The following is a 25152-nucleotide window of genomic DNA, read 5'->3' as shown; positions in this document are numbered from 1 at the left end:
TTTTCGATGGATTGACCGTAGGTCAGAAAAGTGGAAAGAAGATTAGCTTCAAGGCTGGAAGCTATAACTTTTTTGTTTTGTTTTACCATGACTGTTTTTGAAGATGATCATGTGTGGTAGTTTCAACATTAACACGACTTGATATCACTTGTGAGGATGATATTAATAATAATACATAAATAAATGTTTAACTTTGATGACTTTGAAGACGAAGGAAGTGTGAGAAGAATTTCTGTGTATCTATCATATGAGCAGAGCCCTTCTAAGGAGAGCCTCCCCACTCTCTATTAATCCCATACAAACCGAATTTGGCTGCAGTTCACCAGAGTTCACCTAGATGGCGATCGCGGGCGAGTCCAAAATACATGGGGTCCTATGGAGCTACATGGCTACATTTGTTGTTTTCACCTATTTAACAACTGAAACCCTCCGATTTTATTTTATTTTTCGCAAAATGGATATGGATTTTCAATCAAAAGTGAAATAATCCGGGAGTCATGTCCTTTCGTTTTCTTACAGGTTGGGTCGTTGTTGCCCATAACACGCTAGCATTGATGCTATGCTATGCTATGATCATGCTAATGAATGACGTCATTGTCACGTTTGAAAGGCTTTTTAGAACAATTAAGTGACTTTAAAAAATATAATACTCAACCAAGTGTATTGTCTTTGCCTCCCCTTTCAAATACAATATTCAAATTACTTGAAAAAAAATTATATCCCGAGAAAAGTGGATTTTGAGGGATACAGCTCCATAGACCTCCATTCATTCTGGACTCGCCCGTGAGCGCCCCTAGATGCAGTACCACACCGGAAGAGTTCCGAGAGTGAAGGTTCTCCCCTTATTAGACATTCTCTGATATGAGTTACAAGCTTCAGTTCGATGGCTAACGTCACGAAGTTAAGTGCGAGTCTGCGCAGTACTGGGGGGACCAACTGAAAAATAGGCGAGTTCGTCTTGCGGCAGATCTGTGCAGATCTGACTTGATGTGATGCATGCTGGGTTGAACACAATGCATACTGGGATGGACGCAATGCTTGCTGGTTAGAAATTCTGTCCGACTTCTGTCAGCCGGGGAGGGACTTACCACCGTGACACCATGTCACATGGCCTTAAAATATCGCGGGAGTCTTACCTAGCGTTCATGGGCTTCGTAAAAACCTTTCTCCGAGTGAAAACATCATCATTCCGCGTCATTCACGTCACTTAATGTGTGAGTCAGAGGTCGGAAACTGGGGCTAGATTTTGCTAACAGAGTTGCCCAGTTAGGGGCTCGTCATCACTTTTGCCGTCACGTTGTAGTTCGTTTGTAGTCCATGTGGCCTTTCATGTCCAACAGTTTTAATGTGAACTTGGGAATTTGCCCTTTTTATCACTTGAAAGCTGCATATCTTTCTTTCACGAGCATCTTACACTATAGTTTAAGCAAATACAGTTGTTTGTTTAGGATTAGTGAGTGTATGTTTTAACCTTTGTTGTGGCATCCGTGTTTGTCACACATTCCGTTGGCAAAGCACATGAACACTTGCTGTCGGAAAAACAAACTAGCCATGGGGGCGGTCCTTGTCATTCCGAGGTGCTCTGAATGCACCCTTAGCCTGCAGACAGATCTTGCAGTTGCCTTCCATGAGCTGCACGAGCTGAAACACGCCCTCATGACGTCAGTTCAAAGACGTGATAGGGCCATTTGGGAGGAATGTCCTCATGACGATTATGACTGGAGGCTCATGCTGCTTCCTTATGTTGGAATATGCGAAAATAAACAGAAATCGAAGGGATACCTTCTTATACGTGATTTCTGCAACAATGGTAGGCTAGCCTACTGAAAACGTTTGGATATTCTGTTATTTTCTGCTGTTGGCTAAATAGATAGACACACATATAAGGGAAACACTTGATATTGAATTTATGTGCTACAATGCAGGCCTGTTAACTGTATGACAACAGTGGTTTATTTAAACTACATCATAAGAATTTATTTCCTCAATCATCATGCTCATTTTAATGAGTAAGAATGAAAGTTCTGCTGTGTTTATTGCAAACAACATTCCGCGATATCTCCCGCGATGTCTCCCGCAAGTAGCTCCTCCCGGCTAGCCTCTGAAGATCACGTTTACGTAGAAAGCCAGACGAAAGTCAGACTCAGTCAAGACGAACAAGCCTATTGACTCAGTGCCCTCCCATTGAGAACGACGGAGTCTGTTCGTCCATTTCTTTTACTGTCTATGCTCACATCGGGGAGTGACAAAGTCACTCCTCCCTTCCCGTTTCCGGTTCAGCGTGACGTTATCTTAAAGGAATTTCTAATGTAATTTCTACACAATTTCTACTCTCAAAACTATCTATTCAATTTCCATAGCCCAGTCACATGTGTACGACGGAGTATTAGGGCCACACATGACGAAAAAAAATATTTTTGCCATGGCGAGATTAAACTCGACATGCTGACTTTAACGTCGACATGTCGACATTAAACTCGACATTTTGAGAATAAAGTTGAAATGTCATGTCGACTTTAAAGTCGCCATGTCGACATTAAACTCGACATTTCGAGAATAAAGTTGAAATATCATATCTACTTTAATTTTGACGTGACAACTTTAAAGTCGACATGGCTGACATTAAACTCGCAATACAGTTTAAACATAGCCTACACAGTTTAAGCTATGTAGCCTACACTAACACACAATATGTTACATGAATAACGGGCTTCAAATAGGTGTTATTTCAGATAGATTGCTAGATTGCAGATATTCAGATAGATTGCGTCTTGTCTGTTAACTCATTGCTGTCATCGTGAAGTGCTGTATCTCGCGGTTATGGAAATACCATGCACTATGCTGTTTAGGCTATATAGCTAGAATAATACATGTATCCAATGATATAATGTTTCTATACAAAATGTTATTTCACTCTGTTTTACGTGGGTAAGGCACATCCAAATAACTGCCCTTCATGACCCACAGGCCGTCACTCTCCATAGGTTAACATGGCAAAACTCATTTATCTAAAACTGCTTTTCCATGTCTCACCTGCAATAAATATAGGAGGCTATAAACACAGGTATATACTATACATATATACTATTTTGATCCAGTGAGGGAATATGTGTGCATGTAGCCTACTTTATTTATGCACTATGTGTGCTATGTGCGCATGTAGGCTACTAGCCTAGTGCATGGGGTGGTCGGGAGGACAGCTTCATTCGTCTATCCATAGACATTCATGCTGTTTTGCATCCATTATAAACAAGCAATGTGAAAGTCTAGGATTAGGGAGAGCACTTAGTATAGTCTATTGCATAAGCATGAAGTTGAACCTTTAGATGAAAAACACTCTTTAATAGGCTAATAGGCCAACAATAAATAAATAAACCGCTAATGACGTTTAGGCTACCATCGCATTTATCGCCTGTAACTCCGTGATAAGGACCTAACAGGAAAGTATTTGGCTGAGCAACGGAGGTTAATATGTCTATGTTTTGTCCACATGATATAGGCCTATGTCTAATCATTGTTGCACTCGAAGAAAACTGGAATGTTTCATTCGTCCTCCCTTTCAATCGTCCCGAGTGGTTGTTCTCTCTCCAAACTAACTTTATTCACAAGATGTTGAGTTTAATGTCGACACGTCGAGATTAAAGTCGACATGATATTTCAACTTTATTCTCGAAATGTCGAGTTTAATGTCGACATGTCGAGTTTAATCTCGTCATGGCAAAAATATTTTTTCCTTCATGTGTGGCCCTAATACTCCGTCGTACATGTGTAAGCCTACATTGCATCAACAATTTATCTTCTTCGACCAAGGTAGGCTAGGCTACGTTTCCTTAATTATGGAACCTCCAAAGGCCTAGGCCTATCAACCAATTTCTGCACTGTTTTAACTTACGATCAATACATAATAAACAGGATCCAGCTTTTCTTCTTTGTAAATTTAAGTCAACAGGTGGATATATCTTTCCTCACTCGGATAGTCTGTGCTGCTTGGCTGCAAAGTTATTTGACCCCTTAGCTCAGATCTGCACTGAGGTTCAAAAATCTTCATCATTGGTTTCCAATGTCATTTGCAAAGGCTTACCATAACTCATTTGTCATGGAGCCTTAATGCAAATCTGAGTTTTAGACAGAGAGAAAACTTCAGAAAGTAAATGTCCTAACACAGGGTAGGCCTATTTGATCCAACACCATTCACTAAATTAGCACAACTTTCCAGCCAGGTAGATTAGATTAGATTAGAAGATTCAACTTTATTGTGCAGAGTACAAGTACAAAGACAACGAAATGCAGTTTGCGTCTAACCAGAAGTGCAAAAAGCAGAAAAGTGCAATGTGATCTACTAAGTATAGACAGGTGGTGCATAGACAGGTCAAGAAATACAGTGCAGTGTAGACAGTAGTGTATTGGTTTACAGAAGGTGGTTTAGAGTTATATAAATTAAATATAAATATGTGCAGTGTATTAGCAGTTACATTATAGGAGCAGAATAAATATGGCTATGTAATATGAACAATGTATTGTAACGTCGGCGCACAAGACATTGTTAGCGTTCTCCCACGCAGGGCATGCTGGGATACGGGAGCGAACAATTGGGGTTTATGTCTGTATTTCTCCTTAGTTTTGAGTGTAATGTTAGCGTCTTTATTGTAACATGTTTCCCTTTTAGTTCTCCCTCGTGTGTGATCCTCTTTGTGTGGGGGGCTGCGTCCACCCCTGTATGTGTAGCATGTGTGTGTACTTGACCTGCCCCGTGTGTATTGTGTTTTGGGTCTGTGTCCCTGCTCTCGTTCTCAGCTAATAAACCTTTTGATTGGACAATTGTGTGTGTCGCTATCAAATCGTTACAGTATGAACAACACATATGTGCAATGTCTGCCTCCTTGTTGTCCCTGTCAAGGGGTGGTGTCTAGAAGGGATACAGCTAAGGGTTAGGGTTAGGATTAGGGTTAGGTTACTTCCTATCCTGATACTGTTTATTTCTATGGAGATTTCACTGGAGATTTCACTATCTGTTACGTGTCTAGCCACAACCCTGTCAAGGTTTCCATGGTCATTGTCAAGTTCTCAGGGGATTTTCTACTTTACTTCTGCCCAAACTTGAAAAAGGCCTTGGCCATCAACAGGGTTACATCAGTTGGAATCAACTCAGACAGCTTCTTCTTTAATCTTTCTTCTTTGTTTTATTTAGTTAGCTTCTCATGTTCAATTATGACTTGTTATTAGTTAGATTTTTAAATCAGTTTACATCAGATTGTGTCAGACTATGTCAGATTACGTCAGGTTGAAAACCTTTACAAGAAAAGAGAAAACAAAACACAAAATACAGCAATTACTAAAAACTGCCTACCTTCAAATATACAAACAAATATAAAGTTCTCCTTAACCTTACATTAATTTAACTATGCAACATTACTACAAAAGGCACAGTCACTACCGTGGTTTTACTCCCATGCTACTACTATCATGCTATTACATGAGCTAACATGAGCACAAGGCAGTTAGAAATTAGCTATGTTAACTTTAGCACTCTTATCAACAAAATTTGCATTTAACATTAAACTACTGAAATATATTAACATCAAACCATCATCCTACCAGTAGCATCCCTGGAAATGCCCAGCAAGTTAAGTCTTTCCCCACTTCACTATCTTTAACAGTTCAACATGTGCTTCTCAGCTTCACAGCTTCTCACTACATGTGCTTGAAGATAACTGCACTTCCTGCTTTCTGGCATTAGGACTGTGAAGTCTCCACTTCCCTTTTCAAAATAAAAGTCTCTTTTTTTTCTCTCTCAACAAAAGTCCCTTTCCACTTGCGATCCAACAGCACACCTCCCACTTGAGCTCCTGGTTCCAGAACCCAAGGAGGTCACGTCCTGTTTCTCTGGAGCGTGCCGGATCTTCTCTTCATTGCTCCTCCACAGGAATCAACACAACAAGACGTCTGACGTCTCTGTGTAGTATTGTAGCAGGGATCCTGATGTTCTTTGCTGCTGGAGTACTCCTACTATGTTCTTCATGGGATGGCTTCTTGATCATGACTGGATAGCTGGGAAACGTCCTGACTTTGACGTCTCTCTCGACTCCTTTCTCGTCAGGACATGCACTGATCACTCTGCCTAATTTGAACTGACCTCTTAAGGCGTTCTGATCCGCAAGCCACACAACATCTCCTACTGCAACATTCCTCTCCTTCGTGTGCCATTTGCTTCTAACAAAGAGGTTCGGGCCTGCCAATTGACACCACTTCTTCCAAAACTTATTTACCTCTGACTGGATCACTCGCAGCCTTTTGTAGGGGTAACCTTCAAACTGGAAGTCTCCTGGGTCTCCTCTCAAGCTCGTCTGCCCCAGCAGGAGGGAATTTGGAGTGATATACTCCACACAATCCTCTTGGCTTTGTGCTCTCGCATCTACAGGCCTCTCATTGGCCAGATTGGCTGCCATATACACAAACGTCTGGAATTCTCCCCATGTGAAGACTCCATTGCCCCCTATGTTCTGGAGTGCTCTCTTTACAGTTCGCACTGCCACCTCAGCTGCTCCATTTCTATGAGGCGAGTCCGCAGGATGGATCTTCCAGGTCCACTTTGTGCCATGCTTGGCTGCCTTTTCCTCCAACCCTGATCTTTCCAGGTGCTCCAGGAACTGATACAGGTCTTCAAGGGCAGGTTTGGCCCCGACAAAGTTGGTGCCTGGGTCAGACCATACCTTGCTGGGGTGTCCCCTCAGCGACGTAAATCTCTGATAGGCCATCAGAAATCCTTCTGCAGACATATCACTGACAATATCAGCATGAATGGCTCTGGATGCCATGCAACTGAACACGATACCCCACACCTTCAGCCTCGCTCTCTTCTTCACCTCATCTTTCACTTCATATGGCCCAAATAGATCCACAGCAGTGAACTGAAATGGAGCTGCTGGTGTGGTCCGCTCAGGCGGTAAGTCACTCATTATTTGTTGGCATCTCTTTCCTCTCGCTTTTCTGCAGATGACACAACTGTCCACTACTTTTTTGGCTATCCTTCTTCCCTTAACCACCCAGGCTTTTCTTCTCATCCTCAACAGTGTTCCTGCTATACCCTCATGATTGACATTGTGTGCTTCTTGTGCAAGCAGTGTAGAAATCCATGCGTCTTGAGGGAGAATGGGCACTAAAGACTTATCTTCTCTGAAGGCCTGGATTCTGCCGCCGCAGAGAAGGAGTCCATCATTGTGCTTAACCACCACTAGCCGGTTGAGAGTAGTGTCAGGGAATGTTATGCCTTCTTGAGCTGCGAAGGAGAGAGTTCTGAAGGCATACACACAGTTTTCAACACTGAGAACAAGAACTTTACATTCTCCTTTTGAGGGTGATGCCTCCCACTTTGATTTCTTTTGGGTCTGATATTTCAGGCCTAGCCAGATGTCAGCAGCCTGTCTTACCCAAGCAATGACATTCACCAGTCTGGACAAGCAGCTAAATCTCTTCACATCCAAAAGATTTTTGACAGCTGAACCGGTAAGTGTCTTCTTAATTGCAACTTCACCCTGTCTCATTTCTGGATCAATTTCTGATGCATCAGGGCAGCCAGTCAGGTGAGTAGGTTCAGCACCATTCTTTTCAACAGAGTCTTCAGCTTTAGTGTGCTCCTGGGAGGTGAACCCGTGGCATCTCTTCACTTGACCTCTTGTCATTACTGCTGAAAAGGCCTTCCTCTGTAGCTTACTAATGCTGTCCCTTGCATCAGCTACCACTTCCCTAGCTGACTTTATTTGCCATTCTTCTAATGGCTTCCTCAAAAACTCTGGTCCACTTTGCATGTCTCTTGCAGATCCTTCAGAGAAGCTCCCCTTGTAATGGTGTCTGCTATATTGAGGTTCCCTGGTCTTCAACTGAGACAGACTTTTGGATTTCTCCTATCCTGTTGGCAAAGAACGTCTGGTAGCCATAGCTGTCTCGCTGAATGGCTCCCAATACAGTCTGGCTGTCAACTAGATGAAACCAGTGCTCTATCTCCATCCGGCCATGCCTCTCCACATACTTTCTCAGTCTGGCTGCAAACACAGCGCCACAGACCTCAGCCTTTACAGCATCTCCTTTCTGGTCCAGTGGCGTCAGCTTGGCCTTAGATTCCAGCAACCTGATGTCTATACCTTCATCCGTTTCCCATCTAAGGTACAGAACAGCTCCGTAGGACTTGTCACTGCCGTCTGAGAAGGTAATAGCCCAAGGTTTCCCCTTCCAGCCTAATGGTGTAAGGCTTCTCTGAAACTTTACTTGTCCCAGCTGTGCATACTCTTCAAACAGCTTGATGGCCTCCCTAAGGCCCTCAGAAAGTGGCTTGTCCCAGGTGTTTTGGGCCAGATTTCCACTCCCTGTTTCCTGGAACGCTTTCCTAACGAGGATGGCACCTTTCTGCTTTAGTGGCGTTACCAGTCCAATTGGGTCATAGAGCCCAGCAACCTGACTCAGCAGTAGTCTTCTGGTAAGAGGATCAGGCGTTTTTGATCTCACCTCCTCCACGGACAGGTCTTGGCCCGTTCTCATCTTCCCTCTCCTTCTGGAGAAGTTGATTGATGCCATCATGTAGAGTTTGTCTTCCTCTGCTAGATACCCGATGCCTAATGCCTTGTTGTCCTCATCTCTCATCTGATTCGGCAGGACAAGCGTTTTGTGCGTCTCAGAGAGTGTCCTTGTTGTGAGGTCTATTACTCCATTTTCCTGCCTCCCACTTTGCGCAGACTGGACCCATGGCTTCAGAGAAAAACCACCTGCTTGGAGAATCTCCTCAATCTCCTTGGTCACTTCACTAAGTCTGTTTGCATCATTGTGGGATGTGAGGACATCATCCACGTAGCTGTCTTCCTCCAGCACCCTTCGCGCCTCCTCCAGGTGAACAAATTTGGTGAGCCTTGCTGTTTCACGCATAGCCAGCTGTGCTATGCATCCAGCAGGCCTGTCACCTATATTCACCCTTGTGATGGCGTACTCCCCTATCTCTTCATCCTGCCGGTCCCTCCAAAGGAATCTGTGCAGATGCATCTCGCGTTCCTCCAGCCACACCGAGTTATACATCTTCCTGATGTCTCCTAAGGCTGCATGCACTCCTTTCCTAAACCTTAGTAGGACGGCTCTGAGCAGCAGGTCGTTCATGCTCACTCCCTTGAACTTTTGACTGCTGTTCCACACAAGGCGCACTGGAGTAGTGACTGAGTGGGGATTTGATGCTACTAGATGACTCACGTACCAAACTGGTCCTCTCCAATCCTCAATCATCTTGTTCGTGAGTCTCTTTGCAGCTCCACGGTCGACCATCTCGTGGACTTGAGCAGTGTAAGCAGCAAGCCACTCTGGTTCCTTCCTGAGCCTTCTCTCAGTTCTTAAGAAGGTGGCCTCAACTCCACTTCGGTTATTGGGAAGGCAAGCAGGGTCCATTATCCAAGGATACCTTGCATCCCAATGAGGAGACTTGCTGTGTTCATCCTCTATGATGTACGTAAGGCCATCTTTTATTATTTCGAGTTCCCTCTCCCTCGAGTTCCCTCTGCTAAGGTCATCTCCTTTCCTCCAGGCTGACAATTCCCACAACGACATCCACCACATTTCGGCTCGCAGGTTGCACCGATACTGTCCTATTTCCACCACTCAAGGAAATCACGGTGAGTTGCAGCTGTATGCCTAGCTTCAACGATGGTGTCTTGACTGTGAAGTGTCTTTGTCATGAAGGGGACCTCAGCAGGGATCTCCTCATATTTGATGGCAGCTGTTCTCATAGAACGAGCAAAGTGTGTCTTTGACTCATGTGCCGCCATGTTCACTTGCTCAAACAGATCAGGGTGTGCTCCGCCCACTGTCTTTCCAAGAGGACTCTCCCACAAGACAAGATCTCCCACAACTTTCACCCTTTGTGGGGCAAGTCTCCCTTCTCTGTGACTTATGAGCAACTCAATCTCCTCAGGCCTCCTTTGCTCCTCAAGTTCAACTTCTGTGAAGAATCTCCTCAGCTCTTCAGGCCTAACAACCTGGTGAACTTTGGCGATCTCCTTCAGCCCATAACAGATTAGTTCATGGGCCCTCTCAGTTCCCTTGGAGGTTTTGATTCGAACTCTGAGGAGGTATCTTCTTGTGGCTACTTTGGTAGCCATTCCACCAACTCCATGCACAACAAGTGTGATCTTCTCACTCCTAAGATTCAACCTGTTGGCTGCTTTATGAGTTATATAATTGGTGTCCGAAGCCAGATCCACAAGGGCTCCGATTTTCTGACCTGCATTGGCGGTCACTTCCATCAACATCATAATGACAGGGAGTTCTCTCAATCCACTTTCTTTGAGGAGGCTCACCTGGCACTTGGCAGGACAGCTAACCTTCAACGAGTTATTGGTGAAGGCCTTCCTGCATCTATCAGCTAACTCTGGGGTAAGTTCACACAATAATTTCTTCTGTTCCTCAGTTAAGCTCTTTTTGTCTCTGTCCTCTGTCTGAGGTCTCTCAAGTTCACGCCTCTTGTTGTTTCCTCTTGGACAGAGAAAGAAGTGGTGATCCGAGGACCCTCTTTTCTTGCAGTCTGCATTTCTGCACAGATAGGTGTCTCTGCAGCCATAATCAGACTTATGGCATCCCAAGCATTCCCTGCATGCACCAGTCCTTTTCACAGCAGCTTCCTTTTCTGATAGCTTCAGACCCTTGAACTTCTTGCAGAAGAAAATCCTGTCCTTATGTTTCTCATCTCCACAGATAATGCACCCATCCTCAGAATCCTCTTTCTTTGTGGCTTTAGTCGAGGCATATTTCTTGTTGAACTTCCTTTCTGCTTTGTCTGTCTTCTCTGGCTTGTCTGTGATTCGTAGGTGATCTAGCCTCTCGAAGATCTCCTCCTGCTTCTTCAGAAAAGCTAGGAGCATATCAAAGTGGTTGTCTTGAGTCACACCGTTGCTAGGGTCCACCATGAACATCAGCCAGTCCTTCTTCACAAACTCTGGAAGCTTGCTCTCTAACGACTTCACCACCAGTGGGTTTTTGATGGCGCCGGTACTTCCTAGATCTGTGAGATCAGCAAGTGCTTTCTCTATGGTCTGGATAAGGTCTACTACTTTTCTAGGTTGATTTCCTTTAACAGGTAAAATCTTCTCAAGCTCTTCAATGATTTCTAGAGCGATGGCATATTTATTACCATACCTATTTGCTAGCACTCTGAAAACATCATCTGCTGTGCTGTAGGTTGACAGGCGAAGATCTTTCACAATCTTTTCTTCTACACTATCAAGAAGCTGAATCTTTTTGACCTCTGGCGAACCGGTTGGCTCTCCCTGCTTCTGAAGGCTTTCCCAGTCTGACTTCCAGCGGTGGAAGTCTCTTTTATAGCCACTAAACGTGGGCAGTTTGGTTGGCTTAATTTTCACTACTGGTATTCTTGGCCCAGTTGGTTCCTGATTCACGTCTGCACCTTGCTTCTCTACAGCAATCCTTCGTGCTCTGGCAAAGTCAGCTTTCCTCATGTCAAGCTCATTGTAAGCCACTCTCAGGTCCTTGCTTCGCTTACGAAAGTCACTTTCCTCTGCACTAGGTATCCATGACTCCCAGGCTGCGAATGCGCTAGATGTTTCTTTGATCAACTTTTCCAGCACAGTATGGTGGACTTCAAATCCTTCACAGTTACTGCTTTCCACAGGTATTCCATACGCATGCCTACTGGCTTTTTCTGCTTCTTCAAAAGCAGCCTCTAGCATTTCTGATCCATATCTGCTCCAGAGGCTTGTTTGAACAATCTGCTTTACATCATTGAACTTTTGCTCACATTCACTGGCATAGTCCTTTAGGCTTGCATCCTGCTCCATACTAAGCTCAGCATCTTCACCTTCTTTATTGCTTACAAGCTCTGCTTCTAACCCAGTCCTGTAATCATCATTGGCCTCAATGACTTTCCTTGAATCGGCAGAGAGCTTCATAAATTCTTGTCTGAGTTCTAACTCTGTTAAGTCACCTGCTTTTCGACAGAGATAGTTAGCTTGCTTTGTAAAGGAGATCTTTGCAACTGTTCTGTCTTTCTTTAGCTGCTCCAGTGTTTTGCCGAGAGCTTCAACTGCCATCTTGATTTTAACAATTCCTTTCTCTTCAACTCTTGAATTATTGAATCAGATGAACTGATTGGATTCCTGGTGCCTCTTGAAAAACCTTGTTGTTCAGCAACTCTTCTTTGCATCCGCTCTCTGGACTCACTGAAGCCGTTAATCTTCTAGCCCTCCTTGGTTATCAAGCAGCACTGCGGTGGGTTTCAGGTGGCACAACGTCAGTCTTCAGCTGTACTGCAGCGTTGCTTCTCAACTGTGCAGTTGCTTTTTCAACTGTGCCGGTGGTTTTCAACTGTCAAGTTCTCAGGAGATTTTCTACTTTACTTCTGCCCAAACTTGAAAAAGGCCTTGGCCATCAACAGGGTTACATCAGTTGGAATCAACTCAGACAGCTTCTTCTTTAATCTTTCTTCTTTGTTTTATTTAGTTAGCTTCTCATGTTCAATTATGACTTGTTATAAGTTAGATTTTTAAATCAGATTGTGTCAGACTATGTCAGATTACGTCAGGTTGAAAACCTTTACAAGAAAAGAGAAAACAAAACACAAAATACAGCAATTACTAAAAACTGCCTACCTTCAAATATACAAACAAATATAAAGTTCTCCTTAACCTTACATTAATTTAACTATGCAACATTACTACAAAAGGCACAGTCACTACCGTGGTTTTACTCCCATGCTACTACTATCATGCTATTACATGAGCTAACATGAGCACAAGGCAGTTAGAAATTAGCTATGTTAACTTTAGCACTCTTATCAACAAAATTTGCATTTAACATTAAACTACTGAAATATATTAACAACAAACCATAATCCTACCAGTAGCATCCCTGGAAATGCCCAGCAAGTTAAGTCTTTCCCCACTTCACTATCTTTAACAGTTCAACATGTGCTTCTCAGCTTCACAGCTTCTCACTACATGTGCTTGAAGATAACTGCACTTCCTGCTTTCTGGCATTAGGACTGTAAAGTCTCCACTTCCCTTTTCAAAATAAAAGTGTCTTTTTTTTTCTCTCTCTCAACAAAAGTCCCTTTCCACTTGCGATCCAACAGCACAGTCATGGACACCTCAACAGGCACAGGCGAGGAGGCATCGGGTGGGGGCAGGGCAGGGGAGAGGAGTAGGGGGTGGGGGGTTGGAGGCTTAGTTGGTTGGTTGTCACCGGGATGCAGAGCTAGGGTTCAGTAGGGTGACAGCCGCAGGAAAGAAGCTTCCTCTGAACCTGCTGGTTCGGGTGCGGAAAGACCTGACTAATTAGTAACAACTAATTAGTAAAATCACTGGTTGTAAGTGCACAGGTAGAAGCAATGGCAGGTATTTTTTCTTTCTCAGAATTTAGGTTATATAAAAAGGCTGCATCATGGGGCCAATCAAGGGGTAGGCCTACTACTGCACAATGCACATCCACATCAAGGTTTCACAAAGATAAAATAAGATAACCTTACATAAATTTTAGGTTTCTGGCGAACAGTTGCTGCAAATTTGTGGCAAGGTCATAGCCAGGCTATTTGTTTAAATAACCTACAAGTTTGCTGCAAATCTGCCGCAAACATTTAATGTTTGTAAGGGACGTTGTAGAGCTCCCATATGCTATATCACATCACACCACCAGAAATATGGAACATAGATGCAGATTTGGGATGGGAGGGTTTGAAAATGCATACTGCCAGAAGTACCTACAACCTTGAGCATGGCCTGCTTGATTTATCCCCTCACCCCTCTGAACAAATTGTCTTGAATGCTATTGTTTGACTGTGATTACTCATGCATTTTGGTACATTTTGGTGACCATGTGTTCCCAACCGTTGCTATGTTTGCTATTATCGTTGCACCCTCCTAGCCTCTCCCCCACACAAGCAAAACAGCATTACAAGCAAGAGGCAAAACTAACTAAGACATAACCAATTCTGGCACGGTTTTAAAAATGTTTAACTTATTTTGAAACAGCCAATCTATATATTTATATTCTCTATTATTATAGTATTATGTCTAGTTAAAAGCCTTTTCACACACATGTTGTATTTTATGTCCTTGTTGTGTTTATCATTATCTAAAGACGTGTGGGTTGCGGTCTTTTTTTTATTTGAGCCACCAGCAAAAACCATAGACTGTATATATATATATTATATATATATACAGTCTATGGTAAAAACAATAGCTCCCACGTAGGAATTCTGAAAGAGCTAGAGATGCATCAAGCTCATAGGATCTGTGTTATCAGAGAGACCTTTGCCATTATTGCACTATAAACAACAGAAATACCTAGGGAGAGATTAAATATTTTACTTGATTGGATTACAACGACCTCAGAGAGCACCTCATGAGGGACATGAGACTTTGAGCCTTGAGTAAGTGGACTCACCAGAGGAGTTTGCAGCAGGGGTTTCTAAGGATATTCTGCATCTTAATGGGGAAAATACTCCACTATGGTTTTACAGCAGTATGTCTCTTTGCATATTTTTATGGAATAACTGGTAAGTGGACATAAAATAAGTATGTGAAACTAACCATTTCAGCATTGGTTAAGCTATTTAGTTAAGTAAAGCACTATAACTTTGTCAATGAGAGATTTCATTTAATTCTGTTTGAAAATCTTTAATATTTCTGATGCCTTTCTAATCATTTTCTTCCAAACAGGTCAAACATGTGAAGGAAAGTGTGGCCAAAAACTGGACATATGTTCCTGCCATGTTACGTGTATTTCCTTAGAAGACTGCTGTGACAACTTTAAGGAGTTCTGTATTGACATTTCTCCATACTCTGGATCTATATTTGGTGGAATAGATGTTGTGGTCCTCAATGCAACTTTCAATCAAAGTTCCAGTGTAACCTGTCGGTAAGAGCTAATTATTGCTCATACTTACTTACTTACTTACTAACTGCCGTTTTGCCTCCTGGCAAGTAGGGCAGCAACAAAGGTTCTCCACTCTGGTCGATTCTGGGCTGTTTTCTGGACACCTTCCCATGTCAGGCTCATAGATTTAATTTCCTCTTGTACTGTGCGCCGCCAGGTGTTCTTGGGTCGTCCTCTCTTTCTTCTTCCTTCAGGTGTACAGCGAAGGGCTATTCTTGGGATGCTGTCTTGCTCTCTTCTCAGAACATAACTGTTGTGCCTTTCCTTGTACTATGGGCATAATGCCTTCTTAGACCTGCAGAGCTTGGTTTTTATAATTAGTTCCAGGCTTTGTAAATCTGTTTGGCATCTTTATCCTTTAGGTTTAATGGAGAGATTGTGACTGAGGGCTATGTGGATGCAGAGAGTCGTGGCCACTGCATAACGCCTCTTCTCTACGAGACAGGATGGATTCCCTTTGAGATCTCCACTGATGGCACAACATACAACCGTCAGGGATCCTGGCTCTCAGGTTTGTTGGTTTCTGAATGTTTCAGTAAGCAATTTTGCGTATTTTGAATGTTTTTTAATTTGAGAGTGACATGTAGGACTAGTATCACACAGAGAAATCACAATGTAATCATATGCTAACCATCATCCTAGTCATGTATATTCCATTATTCTGAAAAGGCTGAATATCTTGATATATGATGTCAGATTGTGAATGTTATAGCATGATGCAATATGTCTGTCAAAGACTATTATCATATATCATGGTTTGCAATTGTATGATCACTCTGTGTGATCATTGTGATTACAACACTGTGATTACAGAGTTGTTTCAACATTATCATATTTTTACCGCCTTAGTTCATCCAGGGAAACTGAACCCACGCTTCAAGGTGACACTGGTGAATTCTTCCCACTGGCAGTACTACGGCACGCCCAACGTGGGAGGAGCCCTTCGCATGACGTGGAACACCTCGTTGGTCAGGGCTGAGAATGTCAATATAGAACTGTGGGGCTACAGGGAGGAAGGTTAGACAACTTCCTGTCTTATTCACATTACAAAATATGTATATCTATCCATCCAGGTTGCTTTATTAGGTGGTATAATGAGGTGAGGACTCCTATTTTAAGGGTAAATGATAATAAAACAATGCATTTGTAATACTATTTAAACATTCCAGTCCTGACATTACAGTCAGTTAGGCTAAAATCAGTTTTTTATAGGAGAGCCTTATTCAGCATCCTGGACAGCTGAATGGAAGTACCTATATTCCCTGGCCAGAGGACACCCCAACAATGGCACCTTCAGCTTTGTTCCCAGTGTGGCAGAGGCGCCCTTCTTAACCTGGGAGCTGGGGTGCCTGCGGGTCAGCCCTAGCTCTTACACTGACGGGAAACGGTACGCAGTCTGTGAAGCCCATGACGAGTCACACTTTACTTGGATAGTGGTCGAACTATCCAAGTAAAGTGCTATCCAAGTTCCTGTACAACAGTGCAAACAACTTACATGCACACCTTGCAATGAATGTCACACTGGGAAAAATATTCCTAATTTAGGATTTATCATAACCAGTACATGACCTAACATTCTAACCATATTTTGACCAGTTTTGTTTTTGATACATTGAGACATTCTATAAGCAACCTGGCTTCCAATGTGTGGGCATGAAACTTAAGTAACAGCTAAAATGAACACTTTTTTACTGTTTCTCTATCACAATATAATCTACAATCATACAATATAAGGATGACAAATGCGTACTGTATCTTGTTTTAGTGATGTTCATGCCGTCTGGAGTGAAGACCATGCCCTGGCATGGCACCTGGAGGAGAAGTTCAGAGAAGACTCTGCAGCGTGGGCATTGGATAAGTGCCAGAAGTGGGACCTGCTGGAGAAAAGCTGGCCCAATTTCCTGGAGGAAACCATCGACTGTCCATGTACTCTGGCCCAAGCAAGAGCAGACACTGGCAGGTTTCATGTAAGTAGGCTAGGCCAGATAAAGGGCCTGCAATCACATCCTCATACTACTATGCTGATAGCCCAAAATTGTCAAATTAGTCTCTGATGAAATGTTGACAGACAGACAGATTTCATCCTTAAAGACAAATTGCAGTGCCAGTACACTCTATAAGTTCTATCAAATCGTCTTATCAATTTATCTCTTTCAAAACCAACCAAGCAATTGTGGGCATGTTAACTGCCATGATATCACTGATTATTAACTATGTATGTCATCATCTTCTACAGACTGACTATGGATGTGACATAGAGAAGGGCAGTGTTTGCACATATCATCCAGGCAGTGTCCACTGTGTAAGGGCAATACAAGCCAGGTAAGGTTAGAAAAATGAAAAAGTGGACAAGAAAGTTTTAGAATAACTTTATACCTCTCTTGAAAATTCAGTATATTCCTTTGTACCACGTTGACAGTTTAAGTAGATGATTTGTAGGTGAGAAATGTTTCAGACATCTGAGGCACTCACAAGGGTTATATGTTTAAAAGAACGTTAATCTCGCATGGCAATTCAGTTTAAACATGCCCATGTGTTTCATCATAATAGCCTACATCAGGGCCAGTCAAAATGGTAAATTGTTTGTAGATCATTTATAGGGTTGAAATAGACAGCAAGAGAATATGTTGACATTATTTATGGAGATGCCATGCCACCACATACTTCACACTCTGCCCTGACACCACAACATCATGCAAAGGATGCCTCTGCACACTCTAGGGGTGGATCCTTTGAGAGAAGTGATGTAGTGCATTTGGCCAATGCTCCAGCTTCATGCCCAGTGACTTAACTGCTACATGCCAAAGTTGTCAGCCAAATGTACCACTCTCTCACATATGCTAGACAGTGGCACTACATGGATTATATGTGGTCCTCATAGCATTACTAATTAAATGCATAACTGAGTGTAATGTGTCTGCCAGGGAAATCATGTTATGTCTGCCAAAAAAATAATACCAAGGACACTGATGATTTCTAATAAGCAAATGTTGCCAAGGTGTTGGAGGCGGTGGTGTTTAATTCCTGGTGGCCGTGTTGCAATTTTAAAATCCCTGGCATAAATGTTGTGGATTTAAACCCCTTGGCATGTATTCGACTGTGCTAAATCAGTGGCATAACTTCTGTGTTGCTAAATCGCCTCATGTTGCTCCGAATGCATAACTTACAGCCCAAAATACGCAGCTGGACAGCAGTGTTGCTATGACAGCACGGGGGCCCAAGTCCTGACGTCGGATTCCATCGGGGGAAGCACCCCAGACAGGGGGCACGACTGGGGATCCCCCCCATTCCGGAAACCTCCCAGAATTCCCGGAGCCTCCCACTGGGTTTACGACGTCCTCAGCTTTTACTACTGCTGCCTGTGGTCGGACAACTGCCACTACTATTTCACGCACAGGCCCTCCAGTGACTGCAGGACATACCAGCCCCCGAAAGCAGGTTAGATTACATAATCTCAAACAGTGGGTGGTGCACAGACAGATGGATGACAACCATCCACCCATGATCCGAGAACAGAGGGAATCACAGTATGGATGGGAATGGGAACAGAAATGAATGACAGTAGTGCTGTTAACTTGATTTCTCATTATGCCAGAAGCATCGTTAAGGTGTCCACACAGACAACTTGTAATATTTTTTTGTAACTGGTAATAACTTTTACAGAAAACATTAACGCAAATAATTAACTGGTGGAAGTTTTATGGTGATATCTGTTAGTTAAAAAGTTCACCATATTCACCTTAACTGTGTGGAATTCATTTTGTTGAGCCCATGAAGTCGCATGCAAAATAAAGTTGGTGATTGCCCTGTAATACTGATTGTCTCTAATAATTAATAGTTAATAATACGTCTCATCCTTTCTGTGGTCTCTTAGGTGCAGTGTTTGGAGATCCCCACCTAATCACGTTTGATGGCACAAGATACACCTTCAATGGAAAGGGGGAGTATTCATTAGTCATTTCCAATGCAAAGCATTTTGTCATTCAGGGAAGAACAGAACAACTGACCGACCAACAGAGTGGTAAGTCTGGCATAATAATTGATGTGGTGGAAGCGCGACATTCACTGTTCTCATTAAGCGGGTCAGGGCCTTAACCCTAACCCTAGACACATCTCCCACCACATTTTCCATTTTCTCAAAGAAAAAAAAACACTCTAGTTTACATTTATTTATGCAGTACAGTTTTGAATATTTTTAGTCATACAATATTGTCAATATGTGTTATAGTGTTGTCATTGTCCAGACCCAAAACTGAACTGTTCTCTCTTTTACACACTACATACTCATGATTTCAAAAAGCTATTCATGTGCTCTTTTTGCCATAACAAATTACCGGTATGTCATAACAAATCAAGTCATCATAACAAAAAGTCATAACAAATTATGATTATACTCAGGGTCAGGAACATTGGTCAATGCCACAAAGCTGTCATCTGTTGCCATGAAAGAAGGGGAGTCTGATGTCATCGAGGTGCGACTTGACCCGCTGAAAGACAGTCTGCAGGTCCTCCAGAACCAAATGCCCCTCTCCTTCACAGAACAAACCTGGATGGACCTCAAGGGTGAGATCAATAGCCAGTGACTGACTGTGGACAAATACATTCACATACATTTGAAACATTATTTTGTTATTGTATTCACATGCACAAACTACATGTTGTTTCTTTGACACAGTTCAGAACATTTCAGATACTGCTTGTGTGATACTTTAGATGTTGTCTAAAGCATATGTATTAGATTAGATTATTGTCATTGTGCAGAGTACAAGTACAGAGACAATGAAATGCAGTTAGTGTCTAACCAGAAGTGCAAAAAAGCAGAAAAGTGCAATGTGATCAGTATAGACCGTGGTCAGCTCAACAGGCGAGGAGAGGCGTTGATGTTTGGGGGGTGGGGTGTGGGGGGGCGTTAGTAGGTTGATTGTCACCGAGGTGCAGAGTAGTGTTCAGCAGGGTGACAGCGGCAGGGAAGAAGCTTCCTCTGAACCTGCTGGTCTGTGTGCAGAAAGAACTGTAACGCCTCCCAGAGGGAAGTGGGGTGAACAGTCTGTGATTTGGGTGAGAACAGACTTTGATGATGCTGCGCACATCAATAAGCATTGCTTGCCCTGGATGGTCTCTATAGGTTACGTTACCATTTATGTAGTAGATGCTATTATCCATGTGGGAGTGTTTGATGTAGGCCTTGTGTACAGTAGTATCGTGTTGTAGTACTGTAGTGTAGTTATATTGTTGTAACAGTACAATGAGCTATAGCAGTGGTTCTCAAAGTGTGGGGCAGGCCCCACTAGTGGGGAATAGAGACATGACAGGTGGGGCGCGATGAACAGGAGGAAATTAGTTTTTTGTGCTTTAATGATCTTTATCTTTAATGATGCCTTTCTTTTTTGACAAGGAAGATCATAGATTTACCACACACAAACATAGAAGTCATAAACAGACCGACATATGAACTAAAATAAACAGGCCGAGACAGGAAGTGTAACGTGGAACCAAAATGCAAAAAAAATACTTTATTTTTCCTAGTTGATCAGGGGTCACCTGGGGCTTGAAAATTCCCCACCTCCAAAGTGGAGAATGACAGAAAAAGTTTGAGAACCACTGAGCTATAGTGTTCTATTGATAAGTTATTGATATGTCATCACTCCACTACTGACCTTGTTGACACTAACACCAGGCTTGCCCAGCTGTAGATACACCAGCTGTTATGGTAAAAGCTACATCACCAAAGGCATCAAGTGTCTCTGATCAAACAATAACAATACAATGATAAGGATTACTGGAGGAGTGTTATCGTTTATCAGCAGATTCAGAGATAAAAGATGAAGCTCATAAAGGTGCATGGGACAGCCAGCAGTTGTCTGGTGTAACCAGGGGTGAAAGTAGTTTTTATTTCTTGGTAGTACTATGATATAGAGTTATAACTTCACTTAGCCTAATTATTTATTATTTATTTATTTGTTTATTTACTGTATCTACTATAGTCTACTATAGTCTATTATTACTGTATTATAGTCTACTTATCAAGCATTCACTAGGACTTCTTATCACTCTTGTATCACTCTTTAACCCACCTGTTTTTGATTATGAATAAATTGCAAACACTTAATTTCAACATTTAATTATTTATTTATTTAGCCTAGTACTCTGCTCGCTCCCACTTCCAATCGTTTTTTTTTATATAGGCTACTGTATATCATGAAACACGTTTCTTTGAGTCATGCCTTTTTATTTGGGAGACTGCAACATACTTCTGAGCGCTAAAACACTTTCATTATTGCTGCGCAAGATCTAGTTAAGCCGTACACGCGCTGTCTGTCTCTTGTCTCTCCAGCGAAACACTGCACACATAAAACCAGAATAGGCTATTGAAACATTAACATATTTTTCTTTAGCCTGTATGTTTTTTTTTATTTGGGAGACTTTCCAAGAAACGTCAGTCTGCTAAAACACTTTGGATACCAGTGCACGTTGGCGCAATTACTGTAGGCTACTGTACGCGCGCTATAGCTTGCTCGTTGTCTGTCCATCTGCACGGGAGGTTTAGACACAATTCTGATACAGTTCAGAACGATGTATATGAAATATATTTTGGGGAAAACGTGTTGCTTCTGGTAATTTGACGTTAGCAGTTGTGTTGTCATGCTGAAAGTGCAATATAGTTTTCTTTCCGGTACGGCGTACCCTCTCCAAATATTTTAGTGGTACTCCGTACCGGCCAGTACCGGCTTACTTTCACCCCTGGGTGTAACATTAAGGCTGTCACACACGGCCGGCAATGCTATTCTGTAATTCTGTTAGTCGCTTTACTACACACACTACTGGCGACGCAATCACCCGTCGATTCAGTGGAGATATTGTACACTGACCAGACAGTCTATGACATATCAAAATCGCCCTGATAGAAAGGGGCCGATTAGAGCAATATAGAGCATATAGATATACTACTTACAATACATGAATTTGAGTCCAATTTGAAATATCTGTAACAGTAAAGGTTTAACAAAGCTCTTTTCCTCCACAGGTGTCTTTGTATTCTCCCCGATACCTCACAATGTGACTGTCATGTTCCCGTCTGGGGCGGGAGTGGAGATGCGGAGAAGGGAAGGGACTATGGCAGCCACAGTTTTACTCCCCAAGGAGTTCACAAACTCAACCCAAGGGCTGCTCGGAAAGATGAACAATGATCCAAAGGATGATCTAGTGTCCAGTACTGGTGAAACTGTGCCAGACGCAAGCAGTCCAGAGCAAGTGTACAGCTTTGGAGCAAGCTGTAAGTTACCGACGGTTGATTTGTGTTTCCGCAATATAAATGGGAAATATTTATTAATCATACCCTTGAACATACTTCCAGTTTTGTTCACATTTCACATGGCAAATATTTCATTCATAAGGTAACCATATGATCCACAAAATGCAATCAAAATGTAGTCAGATTTTCACTCTTGGTGAGAACTGAGACACTGAGATATAAAAGTTGATTTTGTATATACACATCTGAGAAAGAGTTTGAATAGGTACATGCTCACGTTGGTGACTGCATAGCACTGACACATCTCACACTTGTCAGCTCAGGGTAATATTTTACCCAGAATAACACAGTCATTGCGGTCATCATTATGTTATGTAGTTGCTATTTAACGGCCCATGTGCGAAAGCTGTGGCGCTTAAAGGTGCACATGTGGCCTTGGGCAGTTCAGTGACTCTGCTTATCTGTCATCCACTTGATTTTTATCAGCTCATCCTTGCCACGTTGACATGCTGCATGAACTGACAAAAGCTTTGTAACACTTGTATTTTGGCATTAGTGTTGTGATGAACCTCTGCTTTTGTCTTGAAGTTGGCTAACCAGTTTCCTGTTCGTTGACATTGCTGTCAACAAGCACCTGAAGATGATTGCTTCAGTTGTACCATCAGGACTACAATGCAATTCTATATCTTTGACCCTGGTTTTGCTCTCCTTGTCATCCTCAATGAGAAATGTTTAGTCATGTTTAGTTTAGTATTGGAAATCAGGAAACTGGAATTTAATCAGTGAACTTGGTCTAGGACAGGGTTTTGTACAATGGTATAAAACATTAGAATATATTGCTTTGTGGCCCAAATGATAATGAACAGACTCCATTTCTGGAACATGGTTAGATTACTGTGACACCTGATTATGTGATAATGTCCTCCCCAGGGGCGATCCTAAATGAGTCATCCCTCTTTACCTACGACTCAAAGTACCTGCTGGACTCATACCTGTTTGTTCCCAAGCACGATTCGAATTTCTCTCCGACATTCACCATCCCTGACAATCCAGATGACCCGTTACTGAACGAGGCCTCTAAGCTGTGCGCTGGTGACGGCGCTGAGTTCTGCAGATATGACACGCTGGTGACACGCAGTATTCAAGTGGGAAATGCCACCCGTCTGTCCTTCAGCAGTCATGCCACTATAGCTGAGGACCTTAAGACAGGTAGCACTGACCTTTTCAGAGGGAGCTGTGTTGAAGACGGTCAAATGTTAAATGAATATGACCATTATGTTAGATTGTACATATACTCTATACTATAAATATTCTATTGTACTCCATCTACCAATTAGTGTATTCAGGTTACAAGGTTCAGGGCCCTAATTTTAATGACTGGCAAATGGCAAAGTGTCTCATGTATGAACTAAAGCTATTGTGTGGCGTGCGTGTGGAAGTATTGAGCTGTCCCACCGAAGTTTGTTTAGCATCTTGAGGCAGCTCATGCTATTAAATTAGCAAATAGATTATTAAATTAGCTTTAGTTAGACCTTAGACTTTGCCTGACATTTAAATTAGGGCCCTCAGTCTACCAATCACCAGTTAATTTGCTGTAGCTATTACTATTTCTTTAAAGTTTACAATGCCTTCAATTTTTGTGTTTTCCACAGTGATCTCCTGTAGCTGGATTGCTCCACCAAGTAATGGTACGAAGGAAGGCACAACATATCTACAGGGATTCACAGTGAAGTTCTCTTGCAATAGCGGCTATGTCCTGCAGGGGTCAAAAGAGCGCACGTGTCAAAGCAATGGACAGTGGTCAGGGGAGCTCACAGAGTGCACAGGTAAGCTCTTGACATGATGTGTGCAGCAGCTCACGCATACTCAAGCAGTCAGAGACAGACCAAGTTTTCAAATACGTAAAAATATACATTATTTAGGTTTTGAGTGTATATAAATGTTATCAGTGTCAATTTGATGATTGTAATAAAGTTTTTTTTTCAACATGTAAGAATCTTGTTGTGGGGCTATTATTTGAGCTCCATTAGATACTGTAGGCCTGAAGTCAGTGGAACAAAGATAACCTATTGTCACTCTTGAGCTTTGGATCAGTAAATGCATTGATTGGGTCACCTGTGAAGAGTTTGATATGAAAGTCTATAAAGGCATAAAACCAACCTGACCATAATAAGAATATTATCACTAGCTTAAGAGGTCAGTGGATTGGGTAATAAATAGATAATACATGTTTTTCTGATATTCCTTTTATGTATAACAAACTACCCTCTGAATAAGCAAAGACTATAGTTTAGTTTAATGTCAAGCAATCTATACAGAAATCCAACTGCTCTTTTCATTGATTAAATCTTCTGTCCATCTCAGACACCATCTCAGTTGCAGACAACACCCTCGGCATTGTTCTTGGCTCTGTCATTGGCGCTCTTGCCCTTATAACCATATTGACCACAATAATTCTCCATAACAGGAAACACAAGAGGTACATTTTCTATTATTATTATCATTTCTATGTCTTGCAAAACTAATCATTCTAAGATAAGATAAGAAAAGATAAGATGTACTTTATTGGCACACAACAATGTTGGTGGTAATTTAATGTTACAGAAAGAGGTAACTAAATCCAATAAGGGAGAGAAGAAAGAAAATAATAAACAATAGCAATTTAATATATAAATAAATAAATAGTTCATATCAGTTTTGTAGTGTTCAAATTAAAAAATGAGAGCCATTTACAGTTAAGGAAATGGTACAAACCCTTTTCTCCAACCATTTATTTCCAGAGCAACACAAAAAGAAGATGAAGATCCATCTCTCTGAACCCAGTATAAGCATGATGTACCGCACGATGACACTGACATTCCAGATCATAACTGCCTTTGATCTGTTTCAAAAGTGTGTGTATCACATCAGAATCTGACCAAACACAGTATACTTTCTGGATATACATCAGAGCCAATTATTTCTTTTTTTATTTTACATTCCTA

At 42.2% G+C, this 25152-nt stretch overlaps 1 protein-coding gene across 1 annotated transcript; it reads left to right on the top strand.

Annotated features, from left to right (window-relative positions):
* Window positions 1–14659: 14659 nt before the first annotated feature.
* On the top strand, window positions 14660–24985 carry LOC143123548 (sushi domain-containing protein 2-like; the record flags this gene model as incomplete). The annotated part of the gene is made up of 14 exons (XM_076285001.1): window positions 14660–14898; window positions 15279–15427; window positions 15766–15933; window positions 16129–16303; window positions 16682–16883; window positions 17153–17238; window positions 18086–18354; window positions 18791–18937; window positions 19315–19479; window positions 21941–22189; window positions 23099–23377; window positions 23821–23994; window positions 24545–24647; window positions 24949–24985. Coding segments are annotated over 14 exons (2442 nt in total), but the record flags the coding sequence as incomplete, so codon positions are not given.
* Between the last annotated feature and the right edge of the window lie 167 nt (window positions 24986–25152).

This window comes from Alosa pseudoharengus, unplaced genomic scaffold (assembly GCF_046254945.1).
Source record: "Alosa pseudoharengus isolate Yale_2024_CS ecotype anadromous, Long Island Sound unplaced genomic scaffold, YU_APseudo_1.1 YU_APseudo_1.1_scf_14, whole genome shotgun sequence".
NCBI classification, from domain to species: domain Eukaryota; kingdom Metazoa; phylum Chordata; class Actinopteri; order Clupeiformes; family Clupeidae; genus Alosa; species Alosa pseudoharengus.
The sequence above is the reverse complement of the archived record's forward strand: the minus strand, read 5'-3'. Positions and strand labels throughout refer to the sequence as shown.